General features: G+C 40.2%; 1 protein-coding gene across 10 annotated transcripts in view; it reads left to right on the top strand.

Annotated features, from left to right (window-relative positions):
• Positions 1 to 23,235, top strand: part of SCMH1 (Scm polycomb group protein homolog 1) — a 224,290-nt gene that overhangs the window by 63,326 nt on the left and 137,729 nt on the right. For 4 of the 10 annotated variants that reach the window (XM_070368240.1, XM_070368242.1, XM_070368251.1 and 1 more), the window contains one exon: positions 18,365 to 18,494. The exons of the other annotated variants lie outside the window; for them this stretch is intronic. In XM_070368240.1, coding sequence (XP_070224341.1) covers positions 18,482 to 18,494 — 13 coding nt within the window. In that variant the 5' untranslated portion in view covers positions 18,365 to 18,481. The remainder of the gene's footprint in view (positions 1 to 18,364; positions 18,495 to 23,235) is intronic. 10 annotated transcript variants of the gene reach the window in all.

Genomic DNA, 23,235 nt, shown 5'->3' with positions numbered 1-23,235 from the left:
TCTCATTGGTGAAAATCAGAAAGCATTTCTTCTAAGTTCAGGAACAAGACAAGGGTGCCCACTCTTACCACTTTTATTCAGCATAGTTCTGGAAGTCCTATTCATGGCAATCAGAGAACAAAAGGAGATAAAAGAAATCCAGATTGAAAATGAAGAAGTAAAACTCTTTACTATTTGCAGATGACATGATACTATACATAGAAAACTGCAAAGATTCCACCAGAAAATTATTAACCAGTGAATATTGTAAAGTTGCAGGATGTAAAATTAATACACAGAAATCCTTTGCATTCCTATACACTAACAATGAAAAATCAGAAAAGTTAAGGAAACAATCCCATTCATTGTTGCAACAAAAAGAATAAAATACCTAGGAATAAACCTACCCAAAGAGACAAAAGACCTTTATGCAGAAAACTAGAAGACAGAAAACATAGAAGACATGATGAAAGAAATCAAAGATGACCCAAACAGATGGAGAGGTATTTCATGTTCTTGGCTTAGAAGAATCAATATTGTGAAAATGACTATACTACCGAAAGCAATCTACAAATTCAGTGCAATCCCTATCAAACTACCAGTGATGTTTTTCACAGATCTAGAACAAAGAATTTCACAATTTGTATGGAAACGTAAAAGGCCCCGAATAGCCAAAGCAGTCTTGAGAAGGAAAAATGGAGGTAAAGGAATCAACCTTCCTGATTTCAGACTATACTACAAAACTACAGTCACAAAGACAGTATGGTACTGGCCTAAAAACAGAAATATGGAACAATGAAGTAAGATACAAAGCCCAGAGATAAACCTACACACCTAAGGGCACCTTATCTTTGACAAAGGAGGTAAGAATATACAATGGAGAAAAGACAGCCTCTTCAATAAGTCGTTCTGGGCCAATATGGAGAACAGTGTAGCGATTCCTTTAAAAAACTGGAAGTAGAACTGCCATATGACCCAGAAATCCCACTGCTGGGCATGCACACTGAGGAAACCAGGACTGAAAGAGACACGTGTACCCCAATGTTCATTGCAGCACTGTTTACAATAGATAGGACTGGAAGCAACCTAGATGTCCATCAACAGATGAATGGATAAGGAGGTTGTAGTACATATACACAATGGAATATTACTCAGCTATAAAAATGAATGCATTTGAGTCATTTCTAATGAGATAGAAAAAACTGGAGCCTATAATACAGAGTGAAGTAAGTCAGAAAGGGAAACAGCAATACTGTATATTAACGCATATATATGGAATTTAGAAAGACAGAAATGATGATCCTATATGCAGGGCAGCAAAAGAGACACAGATGTAAAGAACAGACTTAAGGACCTTGTGGGAGAAGGTGAGAATAGCATTGAAACATGTGTATTACCATATGTAAAATAGATGACCAGTGCAAGTGTTATGCATGAAGCAGGGCACAAAACCGATGCTCTGGGAAAACCTGGAGAGCCATGGGGTGGGGAGGGAGGTAGTTGAGGGGTTCAGGATGGGGTGCTACATGTGCACCTCTGGCTGATTCATGTAGATGTATGGCAAAAGCCATCACAATATTGTATTAATTATCATCCAATTAAATTAACTTTAAGAAAACCTAAAAAAAATAGATGGTGCTGGGAAAACTGGACAGCTACGTGCAAAAGAATAAAAGTAGAACACTTTCTAATACCATACACAAAAATAAACTCAAAATAGATTAAAGACTTAAATATAAGGCCAGAAACTATAAAGTTCTTAGAGGAAAACATAGGCAGTACACTCTTTCACATAAATCACAGCAAGATCCTCTATGACCCACCTCCTACAGTAATGGAAATAAAAGCAAAAATAAATAAATGGCACCTAATTAAACTTAAAAGCTTTTGTACAGCAAAGGAAACAATAAACAAGATCAAACAACCCAGAAAGGGATAAAAAAACTTACAGATGAAACAGCTGATAAAGGATGCATCTCCAAAATATACAAGCAACTCATTCAGCTCAATACCAGAAAAACAAACAATGCAATCAAAATGTGGGCAGAAGATTTGAACAGACATTTCTCCAAAGAAGACATAAAGATGGCTAATAAATGGAAGAAAAAATGCTCAACATCACTCATAATTAGAGGAATGCAAATCAAAACTGCAATGAGGTATCACCTCACATCAATCTGAATGGCCATCATCAAAAAAATCTACAAACAATGAATGCTGAAGAGAATGTGGAGAAAAGGGAACCCTCTTGCACTGTTGGTGGAAATGCAAATTGACATAGCCACTATGGAAAACAGTATGGAGATTCCTTAAAAAACTAGAAATAAAACTATGATGTGACCCAACGATCCTACTACTGAGCGTATATCTTGAGGAAACCATAATCAAAAAAGACACATGTACCCCAATGTTCATTGAAGCACTATTTACAATCCGATCCCATCACTTCATGGGAAATAGATGGGGAAACAGTGGAAACAGTGTCAGACTTTATTTTTCTGGGCTCCAAAATCACTACAGATGGTGACTGCAGCCATGAAATTAAAAGACGCTTACTCCTTGGAAGGAAAGCTATGACCAACCTAGATAGCATATTCAAAAGCAGAGACATTACTTTGCCAACAAAGGTCCGTCTAGTCAAGGCTATGGTTTTTCCTGTGGTCGTGTATGGATGTGAGAGTTGGACTGTGAAGAAGGCTGAGCGCCGAAGAATTGATGCTTTTGAACTGTGGTGTTGGAGAAGACTCTCGAGAGTCCCTTGGACTGCAAGGAGATCCAACCAGTCCATTCTGAAGGAGATCAGCCCTGGGATTTCTTTGGAAGGAATGATGCTAAAGCTGAAACTGCAGTCCTTTGGCCACCTCATGCGAAGAGTTGACTCATTGGAAAAGACTCTGATGCTGGGAGGGATTGGGGGCAGGAGGAGAAGGGGACGACAGAGGATGAGATGGCTGGATGGCATCACTGACTCAATGGACGTGAGTCTGAGTGAACTCCGGGAGTTGGTGATGGACAGGGAGGCCTGGCGTGCTGCGATTCATGGGGTCACAAAGAGTCGGACACTACTGAGCGACTGAACTGAACTGAACTGAAGACATGGAAGTAACCTAGATGTCCATCGACAGTTGAATGGACAAAAAAGCAGTGGTATATATACACAGAGGAATATTAATCGGCCATAAAAGGAACACATAAAAGGAACACATTAGTTCTAATGAGGTGGATGAACCTAGAGCCTATTTATTATACAGAGTGAATTCTGTCATAAAGAGACAAATATTGTATATTAACACATAGTTCAGTTCAGTCTCTCAGTTGTGTCTGACTCTGCAACCCCATGGACTGCAGCATGCCTGGCCTCCCTGTCCATCACGAACTCCCAGAGCTTGCTCAAACTCATGTCCATTAGTCAGTGATGCCATCCAACCATCTCATCCTCTGACATCCCCTTCTCCTCCTGCCTTCAATCTTTTCCAGCGTCAGGGTCTTTTCCAATCAGTCAGTTCTTCCCATCAGGTGGCCAAAGTATTGGAGTTTCAGCTTCAGCATCAGTCCTTCCAATAAATATTCAGGACTGATTTCCTTTAGGATGGACTGGTTGGATCTCCTTGCAGTCCGAGGAACTCTCAAGTCTTCTCCAACACCACAGTTCAAAAGCATCAATTCCTTGGTGCTCAGCTTTCTTTATAGTCACAGCTCTCACATCCATGTATGACTACTGAAAAAACCATAACTTTACTAGACGAACCTTTGTTGGCAAAGTAATGTCTCTGCTTCTTAATATGCTGTCTAGGTTGGTCATAGCTTTTCCTCCAAGGAGCAAGTGTCTTTTAATTTCATGGCTGCAGTCATCATCTGCACTGATTTTGGAGCCCCAGAAAATAAAGTCTCTCACTATTTCCATGGGAAATTGATGGGGAAACAGTGGAAACATGGCTGACTTTATTTTTCATGGGGTTGCAAAGAATCGGACACGACTGAGCGACTGGACTGAACTTTTTCCATTGTTTCCACATCTATTTGCCATGAAGTGGTGGGACCAGATGCCATGATCTTAGCTTGCTTTTTTTTTTTTAATTTATTTTGTAGTTGAAGGATAATTGCTTTACAGAATTTTGTTGTTTTCTGTCAAATCTCAAGATCAGTCAGTCATAGGTATACATATATCCCCTCCCTTTTGAACCTCCCTCCCATCTCCCTCCCCATCCCACCCCTCTAGGTTGATACAGAGCCCCTGTTTGAGTTTCCTGAGCCATACAGCATATTCCTTTGTCTGTCTGTTTTACATATGGTAAGGTAAGTTTCCATGTTACTCTTTTCCTACATCTCAGCCTCCCCTCCCCTCTCCCCATGTCCATGAGTCTATTCTCTATTTCTGTTTCTTCATTGCTGCCCTGTAAATAAATTCTTCAGTACCATTTTTGTAGATTCCATGTATATGCATTGTTAAGTCACTTCAGTCGTGTCCGACTCTGTGCGACCCCATAGATAGCAGCCCACCAGGCTTCCCCGTCCCTGAGATTCTCCAGACAAGAACACTGGAGTGGGTTGCCATTTCCTTCTCCAATGCATGAAAGTGAAAAGTGAAAGTGAAGTTTCTCAGTCGTGTCAGACTCTGTGTGACCCCATGGACTGCCACCTACCAGGCTCCTCTGTCCATGGGATTTTCCAGGCAAGAGTACTGGAGTGGGGTGCCATTGCCTTCTCCATATATATATAAATATATATATATATGCATTAGAATACGGTATTTATCTTTCTCTTTCTGACTCACTTCACTCTGTATAATAGGTTCTAGGTTCATCCACCTCATTAGAACTGACTCAAAGGTGTTCTTTTTTATGGCTGAGTAATACTCCATTGTGTATATGTACCACAACTTCTTTATCCATTCATCTGTCGATGGACATCTAGGTTGCTTCCATGTTGTAGCTATTGTAAATAGCGCTGCAATGAACAATGGGATACATGTGTCTTTTTCAATTTTGGTTTCCTCAGAGTATATGCCTAGGAGTGGGATTGCTGGGTCATATGGTGGTTTTATTCCTAGTTTTTTAAGGAATCTCTGTACCATCTTCCATAGGGATTGTATCAATTTACATTCCCACCAACAGTGTAAAAGCATTCCCTTTTCTCCACACCCTCCCCAGCATTTATTGTTTGTAGACTTTTAATGATGGGCCATTCTGACTGGTATGAGGTGATATCTCAGTATAGTTTTGATTTGCATTTCTCTAATAATTAGTGATGTTGAGTATCTTTTCATGTGTTTGTTAGCTATCTGTATGTCTTATTTGGAAAAGTGTCTATTTAGGTCTTTTTCCCACTTTTTGATTGGGTTGTTTGCTTTTCTGGTATTGAGTTGTATGAGCTGCTTGTATATTTTGGAAATTAATCTTTTGTCAGTTGTTTCATTTGCTATTGTTTTCTCCTATTCTGAGGGTTGTCTTTTCACCTTATGATGATGAAGGAGAAGGAAGCAATAATACAAATTAACATTGTGTCCACTGTGTGCCAGATACTGTCCTATGTGCTTTATATGTATCCTAGTTATTTTCCCTGCAACTGTATAAGTTAATTGCTGCTGGGGCTGTTTTTATTTTGCCAATGAGGAGACTGAGGCACAGGGGGTTAAGTTACTTAGCTACAGTTATACAACTAGTAAATGATAGAACCAAATCTGAACCCAGACAATCCGGCGGCAGGGTCTTCATAACAGAATAGGGGAAACTGGGGATATTTGGTAAAAACATCCAGAAGCTTGAAATAAGGTAAAAAGTCTGAGTAATTGGAGCTTCCCAGGTGGTTCAGGGGCTTCCCTGATAGCTCAGTTGGTTATGAATCTGCCTGCAGTGCAGGAGACCCTGGTTCAATTTCTGGGTTGGAAAAATCCCCTGGAGCAGGGAAAAGCTACCCACCCACTCCAGTAATCTGGCCTGGAGAATTCCATGGACTGTATATATAGTCCATGGAGTTGCAAAGAGCTGGACACGACTGAGTAATTTTCATTTTTCACTTTAAGGTGGCTAAAGAACCTGCCTGCAATGCAGGAGACCCCAGAGATACGGGTTCAATCCCTGGGCCAGAAAGATCCCCTGGAGAAGGGCATGGTAACCCACTCCGATATTCTTGGCTGGAGAATCCCATGGACAGGGGAGCCTGGTGGGCTGCAGTCCACAGGTCACAAATTGTTGGGCACCACTGAAGCAACTGAGCACACACAGCACACTGAGTAATTGGGAAAATGGTGCCACCCTGTCATGATAAAGAGTAAACGAACAGACTACAGAAGAATCATGTTAGAAGGCAGATGGTCCAATGAGAAGAGTGTACTATGAATTAGGCAGAATGACAGAGAAAAAGAGGCAGATACATCACACAGTGAGACATGTTACAGTTAGTCATTGAATTTAACCTTGATGAGACCAGGAAGTAGTTCACTTTCCTTATACACATGAAAGCTATTTTTAAATGCCTGAAGAGCTGGCTTACTCAGTTGAGAAAGAGATTAGCCATGATTTCCAAGGAAGTAGGGGTCCTTCAACCTCCTATACTAACTATATTACAGTCAGTTCAATGCCCATTCTATATCCAAGAATATTACAGCTGATGGAGGTGTCAAATCATAACACACTATTCCCTCACATTCTGTTGTTCCTCTAGGGGGACGTATTCCCCTCCATCCCCCTATCCTTAGTGTGAATAAGATTTACCCCCTGGATCACTTTTTAAAAATACATGCATATATGTATTAAAGGAATACATAGTAAGTGTAAAAAAAAAATTACCAGCAGAAGTATGCCAAATGAAAAGAGAAAGTTTCCCTCCTATCACCATCTTGCTCTCTCTCGAGAACCTCTATTGAAAGCTTGGTTATATGTGAAACTGTTGTTACTGATGGAGATGTTCTGGGATTCCCTCGTGTTTGTTAAGATGGGAAAAATATAGAGAATCACATCCCTAAAGCCAAGGTCCACTGCCAAGCATGGAAGGAGCTTCATGGGGAGATGTGGGGTCTTCATCACTGGAAGAGTAAGCGAAGAGTTGGTAAAGATGTTAGAAAATTCAAACATTGGCTGTGGTTGGTTGAGTTAGAGGCAGAGGAAGGAGAAAGCATTGAATGACTTTTAATATTGCTTTCAAACCCATAGTTTTGTGTTTGTACGAACAGGCTGATCACCCCAAAGACAGGGAAAAACTGCAATGCATCTTTGACATGGTAACTTAAGTGGAAGACAAAGTGATAACAGAAAATCCAATACATAAAATCCAAATTTATAGAACTAGTTGTTCAGTCTCTAAGTCTTGTCTGACTCATGGTGACCCCAAGGACTGTTGCATGCCAGGCTGCTCTGTCTTCCACCATACCCCTGAGTTTGCTCAAATTTATGTCCATTGAGTCGGTAATGCTGTCATCCTCTGCCACCACCTTCCCCTTTTGCCTTCAGTCTTTTCCAGCATCAGGTTCTTTTCCAGTGAGCTCTTCTCATAGAACAAGTTGCTTTGCAGCAAACATTGCACTTATTTTTATAAAGCCTGCTTTTAACTAACCATTTTGGTGTGTACAAAATGTACTTCATTTTTTATTAAAATTTCTATTTACACTTAACCTTTTAGGACTGTGTTTACTGTATAAAATGAAGATGGCACACATTGTTCATTACTCCAAAGAAGGAAGATATTTCAGAGTATCTGCCAGGTTAAATCGTGGTGCATAGGGAGGAAATAATTGATCTAGGTCCCTGCTGCTACTTTCCTCCAGACTCATGATATGAAGGAAATTAAAAGGAACTTCGATGTCCCCTTTCATGAATAATGAAGTTCAACCCATTCATTTTCCAAATGAGGAAAGTAAAACCCAAAGACAATGTCTTACCAGCTCAGAGTCTCACAATAACCTAGCTGGATAAATTATGTAAAGTGTCCACCACAGTGCCAGTATGTGGTAGATGAAGATGCAGAAGGGAAGTAAGATCATGATAATGATCTTAGTATTTCTTCTGTCCCTCTGTCACTCTTCTGTAAGCTTTCAGAGAGAAAGTTGGCGTTGCAAATAATGTACATTGTCCATTATGCAGACCTTAAGTTGCACTGTGTTGTAATGATGAAAGCAGGAGGTCCATACTCCCATAAAATTATAGGCTCTCAGATTTGGGCAAGACCTCTAAAGGTTACCTAGTCCAGCCTCCCTCTTCCTTCTTATGATTTAGTATTTCCACCAAGAGGTTATCTTACCTCTACTTCTATACCCACAATGATAGCAAATTCAGACCTTCCCTTCCCAGAGAGCTTCTCCAGCTCTGGCTGCAAAGAATATAATCAGTCTGATTTCTGTGTCGACCATCTGGCAGTGTCCATGTGTAGAGTCTTCTCTTGTGTTGTTGGAAGAGGGTGTTTGCTATGACCAGTGCGTTTGCTATGACCAGTGTGTTCTCTTGGCAAATCTCTATTAGCCTTTGCCCTGCTTCATTCTGTACTCCAAGGCCAAATTTGCCTGTTACTCCAGGTGTTTCTTGACTTGCTACTTTTGCATTCCAGTGCCCTATAATGAAAAGGACATCTTTTTTGGGTGTTAGTTCTAAAAGGTCTTGTAGGTCTTCATAGAACCGTTCAACTTCAGCTTCTTCAGTGTTACTGGTCAGGGCATAGACTTGGATTACTGTGATACTGAATGGTTTGCCTTGGAACTGAACAGAGATCATTCTGTCGTTTTTGAAATTGCATCCAAGTACTGCATTTCAGACTCTTTTGTTGACTCTGATGGCTACTTCATTTCTTCTAAGGGATTCTTGGCCACAGTAGTAGATATAATGGTCATCTGAGTTAAATTCACCCATTCCAGTCCATCTTAGTTCACTGATTCCTAGAATGTCGATGTTCACTCTCATCATCTCCAGTTTTCCTTGATTCATGGACCTAACATTCCAGGTTCCTATGCAGTATTGTTCTTTACAGTCTATACAGTCAGCAAAAACAAGACCGGGAGCTGACTGTGACTTGGATCAAGAACTCCTTATTGCCAAATTCAGACTGAAATTGAAGAAAGTGGAGAAAACCACTGGACCATTCAGGTATGACCTAAATCAAATCCCTTATGACTATACAGTGGAAGTGACAAATAGATTTAAGGGACTAGATCTAATAGACAGAGTGCCTGATGAACTATGGATGGAGGTTCGTGACATTGTACAGGAAACAGGAATCAAGACCATCCCCAAGAAAAAGAAATGCAAAAAAGCAAAATGGCTGTCTGAGGAGGCCTTACAAATAGCTGTGAAAAGAAGGGAAGCGAAAAGCAAAAGAGAAAAGGAAAGATATACCCATTTGAATGCAGAGTTCCAAAGAATAGCAAGGAGCGATAAGAAAGCCTTCCTCAGTGATCAGTGCAAAGAAATAGAGGAAAACAATAGAATGGGAAAAACAAGAGATCTCTTCAAGAAAATTAGAAATACCAAGGGAACATTTCATGCAAAGATGGGCTCAATAAAGGACAGAAATGGTAGGGACCTAACAAAAGCAGAAGATATTAAGAAGAGGTGGCACGAATACACAGAAGAACTATACAAAAAAGATCTTAATGACACAGATAACCATGATGGTGTGATCACTCACCTAGAGCCAGATATCCTGGAATGTGAAGTCAAGTGGACCTTAGAAAGCATCACTATGAACAAAGCTAGTGGAGGTGATAGAATCCCAGTTGAGCTATTTCAAATCCTGAAAGACGATGCTGTGAAAGTGCTGCACTCAATATGCCAGCAAATTTGGAAAACTCAGCAGTGGCCACAGGACTGTAAAAGGTCCATTTTCATTCCAATCCCGAAGAAAGGCAATGCCAAAGAATGCTCAAACTACTGCACAGTTGCACTCATTTCACACACTAGTAAAGTAATGCTTAAAATTCTCCAAGCCAGGCTTCAGCAATATATGAACCGTGAACTTCCAGATGGTCAAGCTGGTTTTAGAAAAGGCAGAGGAACCAGAGATCAAATTGCCAACATCCGCTGGATCATCGAAAAAGCAAGAGAGTTCCAGAAAAACATCTATTTCTGCTTCATTGACTATGCCAAAGCCTTTGACTGTGTGGATCACAATAAACTGTGGGAAATTCTGAAAGAGATGGGAATACCAGACCACCTGATCTGCCTCTTGAGAAATTTGTATGCAGGTCAGGAAGCAACAGTTAGAACTGGACATGGAACAACAGACTGGTTCCAAATAGGAAAAGGAATACGTCAAGGCTGTATATTGTCACCCTGCTTATTTAACTTACATGCAGAGTACCTCATGAGAAACGCTGGGCTGGATGAAGCAAAAGCTGGAATCGAGATTGCTGGAGAAATCTCAATAACCTCAGATATGCAGATGACACCACTCTTATGGCAGAAAGTGAAGAAGAACTAAAGAGCCTCTTGATGAAAGTGAAAGAGGAGTGAAAAAGTTAGCTTAAAGCTCAACATTCAGAAACGAAGATCATGGCATCTGGTCCCATCACTTCATGGCAAATAGATGGGGAAACAGTGGCTGACTTTATTTTTTGGGGCTCCAGAATCACTGCAGATGGTGATTGCAGCCATGAAATTAAAAGATGCTTACTCTGTAGAAGGAAAGTTATGACCAACCTAGACAGCATATTAAAAAGCAGAGACTTTACTTTGCCAACAAAAGTCCGTCTAGTCAAGGCTATGGTTTTTCCAGTAGTCATGTATGAATGTGAGAGTTGCACTATAAAGAAAGGTGAGCACTGAAGAATTGATGCTTTTGAACTGTGGTGTTGTAGAAGACTCTTGAGAGTCCCTTGGACTGCAAGGCGATCCAACCAGTCCATCCTAAAGGAGGTCAGTCCTGGGTGTTCATTGGAAGAACTGATGTTGAAGCTGAAACTCCAATACTTTGGCCACTTGATGTGAAGAGCTGACTCATTTGAAAGGACCCTGATGCTGGAAAAGATTGAGGACAGGAGGAGAAGGGGACGACAGAGGATGAGATGGTTGGATGGCATCACCGACTCGATGGACGTGGGTTTGGGTGGACTCTGGGAGTTGGTGATGGACAGGGAGGCCTGACATGCTGCAGATCATAGGGTCGTAAAGAGTTTGACATGACTGAGCAACTGAACTGAACCTCCCAGAGAGTGCATCCCACTGTTGGATACCTCCAACTTTCAGAAAGTTCTTCCTAGTAATGAGCCGAAACCTATCTGCCCATAGCTTCCACCCACAGATATTAAACAAGCAAAGCAAATCTCTTATCTTCATGAGAACACTCCAGATATTTGCAAAAAGCTTTCCTGCTCCCCCTGAGTCTTCTCTTCTCTTGGTAAATCTCCTCAGTTTTTTAAACCCTCACTATCCTTGTTTTCCTTTAAATGAGATTATGTGCCTCTATCTCATTCAGAGTCTAGGACCTAGATTTGAAGATAAAACTCAGATAGAGTCCTCTCGAGTATTCTGACTATTAGAGTAGACCATCCAGTACAGTCATCTTCTTCATTCCCAATACACACTAGAATGATGATGATGGTTGTACATTACTTACTTCATAATATCAGGTCCGTTTATGTCTGCCAGAAAGTATGATGTGGCACCATTGATATCACTAAACTTTTTCAGTGTTCAAGAAACATGAGTTGGAAGCATTTTAAAAAGCGTTAGCTTCTTCTGTGCCCTGGCTCACACTTCCATAAGGCTCTGGAAAGGGTAAACATTATGTATAGTTGAAGTCTACTAGGACTGCCTATAGAACAAAAGGAGTTATGGCTTTTCTGCATTGTCATTAGCCATTCATTGCTAGCTGCTTTGCTTGTTAAAGGAAATATTGATGTTCTCTGGGATTCTGTCTGCACGTGCAGATATATAATTGCAAAAGATGGAGTGGGGGTGGGGATGATTGCCAAGAAGAGATCTGTTTCATCTTCTTTGTTCACATCTGCTACATGTACAAGACAGAATTTATGGCTCTTCTAGGAAGGGATTGCCTAGCTTGCTTCCCCTCCCCCCTTTTCTGACAGATATCCCAGAGGAATAATACTGTCTCTTCACACTTAATCTCCGAATGAAATAGCGGTAAATGAAGGAGAGCTGGAGGCAGAGAAATCAGCTGAGAGGCCCTAGGAGTACTTGCTAATTAGAGGGAGTGGCTGATCAATGGCACACTCCAGACCAGCCCCTTTTCCATCTCCCGCCTCCCCTGTAGCTTGTCCTCCTGACCATAGTGGGACAGGTGTTCTGCTTCCAGCTTTCCTGTTTTGATCTCTGCTTCTCAGCATAGGTTTCTGGTTTATTAAAACCATGGTTGCTTTCACTGCTAAAGGAGTTCTGTGTTGTCTTAATGTATTTTCAGAAGTACATTTGATCTTTCTATTTTCCAGTTTCATTTCTGAGGGGGACATCTCTCCTTTCCTGCTCCTTTCTTTCCTTCCTGCCTATCCCTGCTGTCTCACTGGTATGTGCATATAAACCTGCATTACTTGTTTTGTATTTTCCAAGCTCTGTGAGTATTTGAAACATGGTACCTGTGAACATCTTTCATTTAATCTAGTTTTACATCATTAAATCCCAGACTGTGTCTCAGATTATTTAGCATCCAGATCAAGCTAATAAGCACCAGTGCTTCAGTTTTTACTATAGTAAAATGGAAAGACTGTCCAAGCTGGGCTACTCTATGTCAGAAACATTCGTAAGATTTATTTTTTTTTGTTACCTTTTTTGTTTTTGTTTTTTGAGGAGAAGGTAGTTACAAACATAGTTTAGGTTCAGATCCTGACCTTTCTACTGACTGTAACTTTTTAGAAATTTATTCAACCTCTCTGAATATTATTTCCTCATTAATATAAAGGGGTAATGATACCAGAGTAAGTAATATACCAGAGAGGATACAACAAGATGATGTTATTGAAATACTTAGCACAATATCTGATACAGAGTAAACACTTAAAAATATTATTTATAAGCTATACAATATTAGTAATATTACAGTATTGCTATTGTAAATATATAGTAATAATTTATAACTGAATTTCTTCTCAATATTAAAGAATGTTTTCAACTTTTCCTTGCTTCAGAGGATGAACCATTGTGATTGTTTTATCACATTTTGAAAAGATGCTTCCATAGCTTTGTAGATTTTTCTGTTATGTATTATCTTCCCCTCAAGGGCATCCTGAAATACCAGAGTCTTTACATTCTGTAGATTTATACTACCCAGTATGGTAGCCGCTGGCTGCATATGTCTATTTAAATTTAAGAGGAATTAAATATAATTAAAAATGCAACTCTTTAGCCACACCAGCCATATTTCAAATGCTGAATAGCCCTATGTGGCTAGTGGTTATCCATTGGATGACACTGATATAGAACATTTCCATTATCACAGAAAGTCCTATTGGACAGCATTACTTTGGATACTACTAGAATGTGCTGTTGTGCTCTTTGCTTAGAAATCAAAGAGGGTATATTTTCTAGGATGTTCACAGATTGCCCTCTTAAGTATTTCAGGGCTCCATACATTCATTTTAAGGATTCAAGTTACTCTTCTTTCCCCAGCCCTAGTGTCGTTAAATGTCTTTTGAAATAAATACAGGCACTTTTACTTCTCCTGTGGAGACTGCATTACCATAATTTTTAAAGATCCCAGTGTACAGTAAGAGGAAGCCAAAGGGAGAAAGGACAAAGTTGTCATATAGAGTGAAGTAAGTCAGAAAGAGAAAAACAGATATCATATATTAATGCATATATGTAGAATCTAGAAAAATGGTACAGATGAACCTATTTGCAGAGGAGGAATAGAGCCAGATGTAGAGAAAGGATGTGTGGACACAGGAGTGGGGGGGATGGCACGACCGTGTAAAAATACATCGCTAGTGGGACCCTGTTGTGTAACATAGGAAGCTCAACGCAGTGCTCTGTGATGATCTAGATGAATGAGATGGGAGAAGTGGGAGGGAAGTCCAAGAAAGAGGAGATACATGTGTACATACAGCTGATCTCGTTCCAGACAGAGAGGCCTGGCGTGCCACAGTTCACGGGGTCGCAGAGTCTGATACGACTGGGCGACCGAACAACAGCTGATTTACTTCATTATACAGCAGAAACCAGTGCAACATTGTATAGCTATTATACTCCAATTAAAAATAACTTTAGCAGATATTCAGTTGTGAATATGAGAATCCATAGGGGCTAACTAGTAACAGGAGGTTCTAATATGCTATGTCCTTTTTGTAAGTACATACATTATTTTAGTCAGAATCTGAGTTTTCCCCCTGAGAAAGGTAGAAAACAGCATGTTTTCCTTTAATAATCCCTATTATCTTTATTATGCACGTTTAAAGCCTAGTTTTTATTTGCTCTTCACAACCTAGTGAAGCAAGTAGCACTGGGATGATCATCCCTATTTTACTGATTTTTTTTTTAGAAAGCAGACTCAATGGAGTTAACAACTTGCCTAAAATTGTTAAGAGAAAACAGTCTTGAGATTCAAAAGAGGATAAAATTTTAACTTCCAGTTTGTTTTTTTGTTGTTATTTTTATTTTGTTATGCTCTGTTTTCCCACCAATCCAACTGTAGTGAAAGGAAGGATGAAGATTCTTTAAGACAACTTGAAAATGAAGTAGTGTCATATGAGATACTCTCAAAGAATTTCTATAGCCTCATTTGTCCTATGACCATGTCTATTCGTGTGTTTGGATTGCTGTAACAAAATACCACAAGTGGGGTAGTTTAAACAACAAACACTTATTTCTCACAGTTCCTGAGTCTAGACGTCCAAGATCAAGATGCTGGCGGGGTTGGTTTACAGTGAGGCTTCCCTCAGCTTATAGAAAGAACTTCTGACTGTGTGCTCACCTGGCCTTTTTCTCTGTATGTGTTGGTGGAGGGGTAGAGTTGGATTGAGAGAGAGAGAGGCCAATCAGTCTCTGGTATCTCTTCTTTTTCATCAGGATACCAGTCCTGTGAGTTTTGGGGAGTCTTTGGTGGAGACGTGGGTGGACATTGGCCTGACATGGGGTCAGGGGGACTGAGAGCAGCAGTCCTGGGAGCGTAGTGTGCTGGTATAAATCCTCTTGTAGAAGGTCACCACTACTCCTACCATAAAGTCTATACCCTACCATAGAGACTGCAGACTCTAGGACTGGGCTGCCTCTGGCCAAACTGCAGAGAGAGAGCACAGCCACACCCATCAGCAGAAAATTGGATTAAGATTTACTAAGCATGGCCTGCCCACCAAAGCAAGACCCAGTTTTCCCCACAGCCAGTCCCTCCCATCAGGAAGTTTGCACCAGCCTCTTATCCTCATCCATCAGAGGGCAGACAGAATGGGAAACACAGTCACAGAAAACAAACTAAAATGATTACATGGATCACAGCCTTGTGTAACTCAGTGAAACTCTAAACCATGCCATGTAGGGCCACCCAAGACAGTTGGATCATGATGGAGAGCTCTGACAAAATGTGGTCCACTGGAGACGGAAATGGCAAACGACTCAGCGTTCTTACCTTGAGACCCCATAGACGGTATGAAAAGGCATAAAAATATGACACTGAAAGATGGGACCCCTCAGGTCGGTAGGTGTCCAGTATTCTATTGAAGAGTGGAGAAACAGCTCTGGAAGGAATGAAGAGGCTGAACCAAAGAGGAAATGATACCCAGTGGTGGATGTGTCTGGTGGTGAAAGTAAAGTCCAATGCTGTAAAAAACAATATTGCATAGGAACCTGGAATGTTAGGTCCATGAATCAAGGTAAATTGGAAGTAGTGAAACAGGAAATGACAAGTGTGAACATCAACATTTTAGGAATCAGTGAACTAAAATGGATGGGAATGGGCGAATTTAATTCAGATGACCAGTATATCTACCACTATGGCCGAGAATCCCTTTGAAAAAATGGAGTAGCCCTCATAGTCAGCAAAAGACTCTGAAATGCAGGGTGCAGTCTTAAAAATGACAGAATAATCTTGATTGTTTCCAAGGCAAACCATTCAGCATCACAGTAATCCAAGTCAGTGTCCCAACCAATAATGCCAAAGAAGATGAAGTTGAACGGTCCAAGAAGAACTACAAGACCTTCTAGAACTAACACCAAAAAAAGATGTCCTTTCATCATAGGGGACTGGAATGCAAAAGTAGGAAGTCAAGGAGTAACAGGCAAGTTTGTCCTTGGAGTACAAAATGCAGCAGCGCAAAGGCTAACAGAGTATTTGCCAAGAGAATGCACTGGTCATAGCAAACACCCTTCTTAAATGAGCAATGCATAGAAAGAGAGGAAACAGTAGGATGGGAAAGACTAGAGATTTCTTTGAGAAAGTTAAAGATACCAAGGGAACATTTCATGCAAAAATGGGCACAGTAAAGGACAGAAGAAGTATGGACCTAACAAAAACAGAAGATATTAAGACGAAGTGGCAAGAATACATGGAAGAACTGTACAAAAAAGATCTTAATGACACAAATAACCATGATGGTGTGATCACTCACCTAGAACCAGACAGTCTAGAGTGTGAAGTCAAGTGGGCCTTAGGAAGCATCACAACAAACAAAGCTAGTGAAGGTGATGGAATTCCAGCTGAGCTATTTCAAATCTTAAAAGATCATGCTGTTAAAGAGCTGCACTCAGTATGCCAGCAAATTTGGAAAACTCAGCAGTGGCCACAGGACTAGAAAATGTCAGTTTTCATTCCAATCCCAAAGAAAGGCAATGCCAAAGAATGTTCAGACTACCACACAGTTATCCTCGTTTCACATGCTAGCAAGGTAATGCTCAAAATCCTTCAAGCTAGGCTTCAACACTATGTGAACCAAGAACTTCCAGATGTTCAAACTGGGTTTAAAAAAGGCAGAGGAACCAGAGATCAAATTGCCAAAATTGGATCATAGAAAAAGCAAGAGAATTCCAGAAAATTTCTGCTTCATTGACTGCACTAAAGCCTTTGACTGTATGGATCACAACAAACTGTGGAAAATTCTTAAAGATATGGGAATACCAGACCACCTTGCCTGCCTCCTGAGAAATCTGTCTGCAGGTCAAGAAGCAGAAAAGTTAGAACTGGACATGGAACAACAAACTGGTTCAAAGTTGCGAAAGGAGTACCTCAAGGCTATATATTGTCACTGTGCTTATTTAACTTATATGCAGAGTACATCAGGCAAAATTAGGGGTTGGATGAAGCACAATCTGGAATCAAGATTGCTGGGAGAAATATCAATGACCTCAGATATGCAGGTGATACCACCCTAATGATAGAAAGTAAAGAGGAACTAGGGAGCCACTTCATGAAGGTAAAAGAGGAGAATGAGAAGACTGGCTTAAAACTCAACATTCTAAAAACTAATATCATGGCATTTGGTGCCATCGCTTCATGGCAAATACATGGAGAAAACAGTGGATTCGGCGACAGGCTTTATTTTCTTGGATTCCAAAATCACTGTGGCTGGTGACTGCATCCATGAAACTAAAAGACACTTGCTCCTTGGAAGAAAATCTGTGACAAACTTAGTGTATTAAAAAGCAGAGACATTGCTTTGCTATCAAAGGTCCGTCTAGTCAAAGCTATGGTTTTTCAAGTAGCCATTTATGGATGTGAGAGTTGGACCATAAAGAAGGCTGAGCGCTGAAGAATTGATGCTTTTGAACTGTGGTACTGAAGACTCTTGAGGGTCCCTTGGATTGCAAGGAGATCAAACCAGTCAATCCTAAAGGAAATCAGTCCTGGATATTCATTGGAAGGGCTGATGCTGAGGCTGAAGCTCCAATACTTTGGGCACCTGATGTGAAGAACTGACTCACTGGAAAAGACCCTGATGCTGGAGAAGATTGAAGGCAGGAGGAGAAGAGGATGACAGAGGATGAGATGGTTGGATGGCATCACCAACTCAATGGACATGAATTTTAACAAACTTCAGGAGATAGTGAAGGACGGAAGCCTGGCATGCTTCAGTCCATGGGGTCGCAGAGTCAGACACAACTGAGATACTGAACAACAAGCTTGTGAAAGTCCTATCTGCAAATAAAGTCACATTGGGGGATTAGGACTTCAACATATCGCTTGGGGTGGGAAGCACAATTTAGTTTATAACACCATCTTAATGTAGTTTTAGTATCTTTTTATTTTCTAGTTTACCTTGATTAGTTGGAAATTTGATGTTTTCATGGGACCAAATTTGGCGAATATTATATTTTTTATTTCTGTGAAGACTGAGGCTTAGTTAAATTTAACCTGTGGTACTTACCATAAGGTACTCTCCAACCCTGAGATATTCGAATAAGCAAAAATATTATATGTAAATGTCCTGCTTTTCTTGTAATGTAGTCCAATGTGTTAATACTAGTAAAGTCTCAGTCCTTTATAGGGTAATAAGTGTGCCCTTCCTCCCATCCCCATTTTACAGATGGAGAAATTAACATACAGAGAAACTGACTTGTCAGAGGTCAGAGCAAAGTATTGGTGGATCCAGGGGTAAATCCCAAACCTTTTAACTCCCTGACCAGTTTGTAGTCTACTGACTATGCAGCCTAGTGGTAAGTATATTTTTACCCCATCCTGGAGGTAAGGGTAGTTAAGAGATTTGGCTGATGCTGGGAGGGATTGGGGGCAGGAGGAGAAGGGGATAGAGGAGGATGAGATGGCTGGATGGCATCACTGACTCGATGGACATGAGTCTGAGTGAACTCCGGGAGTTGGTGATGGACAGGGAGGCCTGGCGTGCTGCGATTCATGGGGTCGCAAAGAGTCGGACACGACTGAGCGACTGGACTGAACTGAACTGAGTTTAAGGAATTTCCCATTTTTAATTATGTCACTCGTTATCCTTTTCTTTTAACCATGATGTCTTTTTGTCGTTAGCATCAATTTTCAAGATTGTGAGTATAGATTGGAAGTTTTGCTTTTTAAATACCTAGAAATATTTTTATGACAATTTAGCCAGAAGAAAGAAAGAAATGAAAACTTATTATTTAATGAATTTGTTCTCTGTTAGGCACTGTGCTAGACACTTTGTATTTCTTAAATGTCATTAAAATTTATAGTCATTTCTGGAAGGTAATGCATTCTTGCCATTTGTTATAGTCACATTTTAATAGTATTAGTGGAATTTAGTAGAAAAATATCTTGCAAATTTCAGGGTTTAGATTCTAAACAAAATTTTAGTTTTGTGCAAACTAAGAACCTTGTCAGAAATCTTTAAAGATAAAAATCTCTATGTGATTAAACATAGTTTGCGAGTTTATTATATCTTATCCCTTGGTTTTTACTTAGTTGGGATGATTTGTTTTGTCTGAGATTAAGTCAAGCTTGCTCTTCCACTTGACACTAAAATCATGGTGTGTTCTCAGAAGGCTTTTCTTCTACCTCTACATTTGAAACAGTTAGAATTCTTTTAATTACTAAGCAGGTTGAACAACCAAGCCACATGAAAAACAAGAGTATGATGAGCCTCCAGAGCCAAGGTTCCATGGGCCACTAGTATATTCGAATCTCCTCCATCCCTCACCTCCACTTCTTTCCCAGTGGCTTCCTCTTGCTTATAGATCTGCTTTCTCAGATACAGTATGCTCCTTCTGACTCTTCTGTGGAGAATAAGTTGGAGTAGGGCAAAAGTAGAAGCAAGATAAGTTAGCATACTTTGTAATGGTCCAGATAAGAGGTAATAGTGACTCAAACTAGACTGGATTGGGATATGGCCCAACAGAACCTACTGATGGATTTAATGTGAATGTAGAGGAAATACAGGGATCAAGGATACTTTCAAGAATTTTGCCTTGAAGAGCTAGGTGATGGAGATGCCAGCTACTGGTTTGTGGAGGACAAAAAGAACAGCTTGACAAACGGTGTTGTGTTTTAGCTAAGTTTGAAATAACTGATTGAGAACCATGTAGAGATGGCCTGAAAGTAGTTGTATATGTAAGTATAGAATTCCAAGTAGAGGCCAGTGCTGGAAATATGAATTTGGAAGTAATCACAGTGGAGTGGTGAGAGAAAAAAAAAGCCTATTAAAATGAGGACATAATATGAGGAAGTGAGGAGGCAATAATTCATTGCTTTTAAGACAACTCAAAAAAAGTTTTCCCATGAAAGAGAGTAGAAAAATTGAAAGATAGAGCGGGAAGCATATGTGTGGAATTAAGAGAGGGTTGGGGAGAGCATATTATTGGTTTTTTGTGTGTGTGTTTTGATAGTTGATGACAAAGCAATAACAGTACTGATGTAAATGATCTGTTATAGAGGAAATACTTGCAAAGTCCTTAAGAAGATGAGAGGAAACAGGGTCTGGAGCAAAAATGTAGGGTGGGCTGTTGCTTAAAATCAGAGACGCTTCATCCACAGAAGCAGGAGAAAAGTCAGAAAGAATGATGAATAAGTAGATTCATTAAATCACCAATTATTGACTGAACACCTGCTAATTACTATATTATGCTTTGGGGACATACCACTAGGCAAGATTAAGTCTGAATCTTCCTGAAATGTGTGGCATATAGAAGGTTCTCATGTCTTATTTTTGTTGTTCTCAATAAACCCTGAATTAATGTCATCCCCTAAGAGTGAAGGTTAAGGAGGGAATATTTGGAATATGAAGAAAGTGAAAAATTGTGTTGTTCTTGTTGTTCATTGGCTAGTTCAGTTCAGTCACTCAGTCGTGTCCGACTCTTTGTGACCCCAAGAACTGCAGCACACCAGGCTTCTCTTTCCATCACTATCTTCCTGAGTTTCCTCAAACTCATGTTCATTGAGTCAGTGATGCCATCCAACTATCTCATCCTCTGTCATCCGCTTCTCCTCTTGCCCTCAGTTTTTCCCAAATCAGAGTCTATACCAGGGAGTCAGCTATTCTCATCAGATGGCCAAAGTATTGGAGCTTCAGCTTCAGCATCAGTCCTTCCAGTGAATATTCAGGACTGATTTCCTTTAGGATTGATTGGTTTGATCTCCTTACAGTCCAAGGGACTCTCAAGGGTCTTCTCCAGCACCACAGTTCAAAAGTGTCAATTCTTTGGTGTTCAGCCTTCTTTATGGTCCAATTCTGACATCCATACATGACTACTAGAAAAGCCATAGCTTTGACTAGACAGTCCTTTGTCGGCAAAGTGATGTCTCTGCTTTTTAAAACACTATCTAGGTTTGACATATCTATTCTTCCAAGGAGTAAGCAGCTTTTAGTTTTGTGGCTGCAGTCACCTTACACAGTGATTTTGGAGCCCAAGAAAATGAAATCCAATACTATTTCCACATTTTTCCCATCTGTTTGCAACGAAGTGATAGGACTGGATTCCATGATCTTAGTATTTTGAATGTTGAGTTTTAAACCAGCTTTTTCACTCACCTCTTTCACCTTCATCAAGAGGCTATTTAGTTCCTTTTCACTTTTCTGCCATTAAAGTGGTATCATCTGCAGATCTGAGGTTATTGATATTTCTCCTGGCAGTGTTGATTCCAGCTTGTGATTCATCTAGCCTGGCATTTTGCACGATGTATTCTGCATATAAGTTAAATAAGCAGGGTGACAATATACAGCCTTGACATACTCCTTTCCCAATTTTGAACCAGTTCATTGTTCCATGTCCGGTTCTAACTGTTGCTTCTTTTCCTGCATACAGGTTTCTCAGGAGGCAGGTAAGGTGATCTGGTATTCCCATCTCTTTAAGAATATTACAGTTTGTTGTGATCTATATAGTCGAAGTCTTTAGCATAGTCAATGAAGCAGAAGCAGATGTTTTTCTGGAAGCCCCTTGCTTTTTCTATGATCCTGAATGTGTTGGCAATCTGATCTCTGGTTCCTCTGCCTTCTCTAAATCCAGCTTGAACATCTGGAATTTTTCAGTTCACATACTGCTGAAGCCTTACCTGGTACATCTCAGGCAAAATCTTGCAATGAGTACAATTATACAGTAATTTGAACATTCTTTGGCATTGCTTTTCTTTGGGATTGAAATGAAAACTGACCTTTTCCAGTCCTGTGGTCACTGCTGAGTTTTCCAAATTTGCTGGCATAATGAGTGCAACACTTTAACAACATCATATTTTAAGATTTGAAATAGTTCAGCTGGAATTCCATCACCTTCACTAGCATTGTTCATAGTAATGCTCCTGAGGCCCACTTGACCTCACACTCCAGGATGTCTGGCTGTAGGTGAGTGACCACATAATCGTGGTTCATTGGGTCATTAAGAGCTTTTTTGTACAGTTCTTAATTTGTACAGTGTATTCTTGCCACCTTTTCTTACCCTCTTCTGCTTCTGTTATGTCCTTACTGTTTTTGTCCTTTATTGTGCCTGAAATGTTCCCTTGGTATCTCCAGTTTTCTTAAAGAGATTGTTAGTCTTTCCCGTTCTGTTGTTTTCTTCTGTTTCTTTGCATTGGTCACTTAAGAAGGCTTTTTTTAATCTCTCCTTGCTATTCTCTGCAACTCTGCATTCTTTACCCTCTGAACTCTAAAGGATTTCTCTTTCCCTTTCTCCTTTGTCTTTTGCTTCTCTTCCTTTCTCAGCTGTTTGTAAGGCCTCCTCAGACAACCACTTTGCCTTCTTTCATTTCTTTTTCTTGGGTATGGTTTTGGTCATCACCTCCTGCACAGTGTTACGAACCTCCATCCATAGTTCTTCAGACAGTCTGTCTGCCAGATCTGGTCCCTTTAATCTATTCATCACCTCTACTGTGTAATCATAAAGTATTTGATTTAGGTCATAATTGAATGGCCTAGTGGTTTTCCCTACTTTCTCAACTTGAGCCTGAATTTTGCAATAAAGAGCTGATTATTTGAGCCACAGTCAGCTCCAGGTCTTTTTTTGCTGACTGTATAGAGTTACACCATCTTCGGCTGCAAAAAGAGTAAATAAAATCAGTCTGATTTTGGTACTGACCAGTTGGTGATGTCCGTGTATAGTCATCTCTTATGTTCGTGGAAGAGGATGTTTGTTGTAACAAAACTCTGTTAGCCTTTGCCCTGCTTCATTTTGTCCTCCAGGGCCAAACTTGCCTGTTATTTCAGGTATTTTTTGACTTCCTACTTTTGCATTCTAGTCCCCTATGATGAAAAAGACATCTTTTTTTTGGTATGAATTCTAAGAAATCTTGTAGGTCTTCATAGAATCGTCCAACTTCAGCTTCTTCAGCATTAGAAGAGTACGTGTATTTGTATTTTTGGAAAGGAGAAAAGGAAGCATGGTAGGGAAATGTGGTTTGATTCCTAGACAGTGATAAGTAGCATTGAGATTGTAGCCGTGAGTTCATGGTGAGACCAGTAAGCTTCCACTTGTTTTTCTTTAG

Source organism: Bos mutus, chromosome 3 (assembly GCF_027580195.1).
Source record: "Bos mutus isolate GX-2022 chromosome 3, NWIPB_WYAK_1.1, whole genome shotgun sequence".
NCBI lineage: Eukaryota > Metazoa > Chordata > Mammalia > Artiodactyla > Bovidae > Bos > Bos mutus.
Note: the sequence above shows the minus strand (reverse complement) of the source record. Positions and strands in the feature narration are given on the sequence as shown.